Here is a 5,348-nt window from a genome sequence, read left to right as displayed (position 1 = left end):
CTTTTTGTATTTATATTGATTTTTTTTTATATAATATATAAATATTATATATGTATTATAAATGATATGGCCGTCTTACCTAATTCTGCAGCCAGCAGTTTCAAGGAGAAGAGTTTGACAGGTTGATTGAAGGCGATTGTGATCAGAAGCTGCAAACAAATGCAGAAGGACCAGTCCTGAGATCATATTTACACTCGGTCTGTGTATTTGGGAAACTCACACTGACAGTAACTGTGAGCTGATCTTATATAACATCACTGAGGACACTTCACAGTTTTACTTTCACTTTAACATACATCAGATACGGCTCATGTTGCTGAAGAAAATACACTACAATTACTCAACTTAAAACTGAACCAACACTAAACCTGAACTAAAAAAAAAATTAAACCCAAATAGCAATATTTTAAAAAGCACATACAAAATTACTTAAAATTAAAATGAAAACTGAAAATATAAAAATAAAAACTATAACAGCACAATGATAATACTAAAAAAAACACTTGAATGGAGCGGTTATTAAATAAATTTTCAACCTGACAATTAGTAATTAATTAGAAAATTAATAATAATAGTATTAATAATAATAATTAATTAAATCAAACTAAAATTAAAATAAAACTATGTGGAAAAAAATAGTAATAAAAACTAAACTGTCCTGACATTGGTAATGAATGAATAATAATAATATTAAAAATAATAATTAATTGAAACTAAACAAAAAATGTAAAAATAAAAGCTAATTCAAAATATTAATGAAAACTACTAGTATATAAAAAAATACTAAAACTCCTAAACATTGGATGAAGCAGTTATAAACTATTTTTGATAATATTAGTAATAATTAAATAAAAACTGAATTATTAAAATATTAATGAAAACTATAATAGTAATAGCACTGCTCCTAAACAAAACTTTCAACCTGACAATTAGTAATTAATAATAATAATTAATTAAATCATGAAAAAGTAAAATCTAAATAAAACACCTACAAAAAAAGTCAATACAATTTGTTTACCTGCATGTCATGTGACCATTAACCAACATGTGAATGTGTCCTTAAATTATTGAAATATTAACTTAATATCTCAGAATCTCTATGATAGTGTAATAAACACTGCAGTTCCTCCACAGACTTTTAAAGCTACAGCATCAAAAACCCAAAGGCTTTTCACCTGTTCATCACAGTCTGACTCCAGATAGGACGAGTCCTTGATTAAGCAGCTGTCAAAGCCACAGTCGTCGCTCTCGTTGAGACATTCACAGCCTGCTTTAGTAACGAACGGCATCAGGTCCATCTGAACACACACAGGACACGATTACACACACACACTCACTCACACTCACACAGGACACGATTACATACACACACACACTCACACTCACACAGGACACGATTACACACACACTCACACTGGACACGATTACACACAGGACACGATTACACACACACACTCACTCACACTCACACAGGACACGATTACATACACACACACACTCACACTGGACACGATTACACACACACACTCACTCACACTCACACAGGACACGATTACACACACACACACACACACACTCACAGGACACGATTACACACACACACACACACACACTCACAGGACACGATTACACACACACACACACACACACTCACAGGACACGATTACACACACACACACACACACACTCACAGGACACGATTACACACACACACACACACACACTCACAGGACACGATTACACACACACACACACACACACTCACAGGACACGATTACACACACACACACACACACACTCACAGGACACGATTACACACACACACACACACACACTCACAGGACACGATTACACACACACACACACACACACTCACAGGACACGATTACACACACACACACACACACACTCACAGGACACGATTACACACACACACACACACACACTCACAGGACACGATTACACACACACACACACTCACACTCACACAGGACACGATTACACACACACTCACACTGGACACGATTACACACAGGACACGATTACACACACACACTCACTCACACTCACACAGGACACGATTACACACACACACACACACACACTCACAGGACACGATTACACACACACACACACACACACTCACAGGACACGATTACACACACACACACACACACACTCACAGGACACGATTACACACACACACACACACACACTCACAGGACACGATTACACACACACACACACACACACTCACAGGACACGATTACACACACACACACACACACACTCACAGGACACGATTACACACACACACACACACACACTCACAGGACACGATTACACACACACACACACACACACTCACAGGACACGATTACACACACACACACACACACACTCACAGGACACGATTACACACACACACACACACACACTCACAGGACACGATTACACACACACACACACACACACTCACAGGACACGATTACACACACACACACACACACACTCACAGGACACGATTACACACACACACACACACACACTCACAGGACACGATTACACACACACACACACACACACTCACAGGACACGATTACACACACACACACACACACACTCACAGGACACGATTACACACACACACACACACACACTCACAGGACACGATTACACACACACACACACACACACTCACAGGACACGATTACACACACACACACACACACACAAACAAACACAAACACACACACACTCTCACACACACACACAGGACACGATTACACACACACAGCACATGATTACACACACACAGGACATGATTACACACACACACACAGGACACGATTACACACACACAGGACACGATTACACACACACACACACACACTCACAGGACACGATTACACACACACACACACACACTCACAGGACACGATTACACACACACACACACACACTCACAGGACACGATTACACACACACACACACACACTCACAGGACACGATTACACACACACACACACACACTCACAGGACACGATTACACACACACACACACACACTCACAGGACACGATTACACACACACACACACACACTCACAGGACACGATTACACACACACACACACACACTCACAGGACACGATTACACACACACACACACACACTCACAGGACACGATTACACACACACACACACACACTCACAGGACACGATTACACACACACACACACACACTCACAGGACACGATTACACACACACACACACACACTCACAGGACACGATTACACACACACACACACACACTCACAGGACACGATTACACACACACACACACACACTCACAGGACACGATTACACACACACACACACACACTCACAGGACACGATTACACACACACACACACACACTCACAGGACACGATTACACACACACACACACACACTCACAGGACACGATTACACACACACACACACACTCACACAAACACAGACAGTACAGACGGCATTTCCTCACGTATCCTTTGGGAATATCCGAGTCCTCGTTGCTGCTGGGATCGTTCTCCACATGCTGCTTGATCTTCTCCTCCAGGCCGGAAGCGTCCGCGCCCTGATACTGGTCCACACGCACTTTGTTTCGGAAGAACAGGAACGTCGGCGTCGCTGAGATATTATTGGCTGCAGCTGTTGCCTAAGGGACGCAAAATAAAACATTATTTCATTTGAGTGTCACTGAGATACTACTACAGTTTTGAGTTAGTTCTTATTTTGTCATTTTCATCCGGTTTTATTCACTTTTTATTTGTATTTTTTAACTACATCTATATAGCTTCACAGTTTCAGCTTTAGGTATTTTAGTTCATCAAGATCAACTAAATGAAAATGAGACATGTCGGTTTGGCAACTGGCTTCAGTCATTTTGACCCTTGAGAATGCTAGTTACTGTTATCACATTGAACTAAAACTTACTGACTTTTTTTTAACTAAAAAACAGATAATGTTTGTATTCGTGTCGTTTGTACTGTATTGTGTTCCCCAATCTGTTACACTTCTGATGTTCCCAGTCAAAAATGGCCGGCCTATAAAAAATTGGGAGTACATCTCTCGTTATGAGCAAATATTGGATTCAATCTTTTTGTCGACTTGTTTTCTGTCAGTTAGCACAGGTTTTGTATTTCTTTTTTGGATCTAATTAACGGTTGATGCAGTCTTTCAGTGAACATTGACAAAATTATCCACAAATAATGCTTTTTTTTTTTCAATATTTGATAATAATATAGCTTAACAAGAGATATACAAGCAGTTTTTAAAAGGTTGGTCATTTTGGATCAACAAATTAGGTGAAGATTAATTTCTTTCATATATAAATAAGTTTGTAAGAATGCGTAGCTCTAAATAACAAGCGCTCTCTCACCTGACAAACATGGACATCGACTTCCAGAAACACAGCCAGAGGATATTTGTTGCTCAACATGTTGAACGCTGGAGCGATTCTGACACAAGGACGACAGCTGGACAGAGAAAAACCATCAGCGGTGAACATCACAGACACACACACACAAATAAAACAAGCCTCTAATCACTGGACAACACACGCTGAGAAAAATCATTTTGCATTATACAATTAAATTACAAAGAAATGGCAAGTAACACTGATTTAAATGTGAAATTTGGAAGTAGAAAAACTCAAATAGTATCTAGTTTCTAGTAAAACATACTCCAATAATCTTTGAGAAATCCTTTATACAGTGCATGTGATTTGTCTAAGAACAACTGCACAACAACAACTCTGACATCTGATGTTCCTCAAACAATCTAAAAACAACATCTCTAGACACTACATTACAGTAAAAATAAATGTTAAAAAGTAACTTTCAGAATTCAGAACCTCCTACTAAATATTAGTTGGAGCAGTTATAAACTGCATTTTCAACCTGACAATTAATAATAATAATAAAAATAATAACAACATGCAAATATTTCATAATTAAACCATAACAATGCTAAATTAAAATCAATATATAATTATAAATGATAAATAACAATGTATTAATAATTATAAATTATTAAAATACTTCTAAAATAAAAACTATCCAAATTAAACACTCACTAAAATATTTAAATATGTTGAGTGTTAACCTGCATGTCATGAACCAACATGTGCACGTGTTGTTAAAATTATACTGACTTAATATTTAAATTATTTATATTGTAAATATAACACGGGGTAAACACGGTACTTTTTGTTAAGTACCTGAACCCATTAGCTGTGTGTGTGTGTGTGAGAGTGTGTGTGAGTGAGTGAGTGAGTGAGTGAGAGTGTGTGTGTGTGAGTGAGTGA

General features: G+C 38.2%; 1 protein-coding gene across 1 annotated transcript in view; it reads right to left on the bottom strand.

Moving 5' to 3' along the window:
- Positions 1–5,348, bottom strand: part of LOC107653394 (thioredoxin-like protein 1) — a 9,332-nt gene that overhangs the window by 3,649 nt on the left and 335 nt on the right. Inside the window, exons 2-5 of the mRNA XM_016440104.1 lie at positions 4,422–4,518; positions 3,525–3,698; positions 1,176–1,298; positions 80–149 (exon numbers count right to left, since the gene is read on the bottom strand). Of these exons, the coding sequence (XP_016295590.1) occupies positions 80–149; positions 1,176–1,298; positions 3,525–3,698; positions 4,422–4,518 (464 nt within the window). The remainder of the gene's footprint in view (positions 1–79; positions 150–1,175; positions 1,299–3,524; positions 3,699–4,421; positions 4,519–5,348) is intronic.

This window comes from Sinocyclocheilus anshuiensis, unplaced genomic scaffold (genome assembly GCF_001515605.1).
Source record: "Sinocyclocheilus anshuiensis isolate Anshui unplaced genomic scaffold, SAMN03320099.WGS_v1.1 scaffold1151, whole genome shotgun sequence".
Taxonomy (NCBI): domain Eukaryota; kingdom Metazoa; phylum Chordata; class Actinopteri; order Cypriniformes; family Cyprinidae; genus Sinocyclocheilus; species Sinocyclocheilus anshuiensis.
The sequence above is the reverse complement of the archived record's forward strand: the minus strand, read 5'-3'. Positions and strand labels throughout refer to the sequence as shown.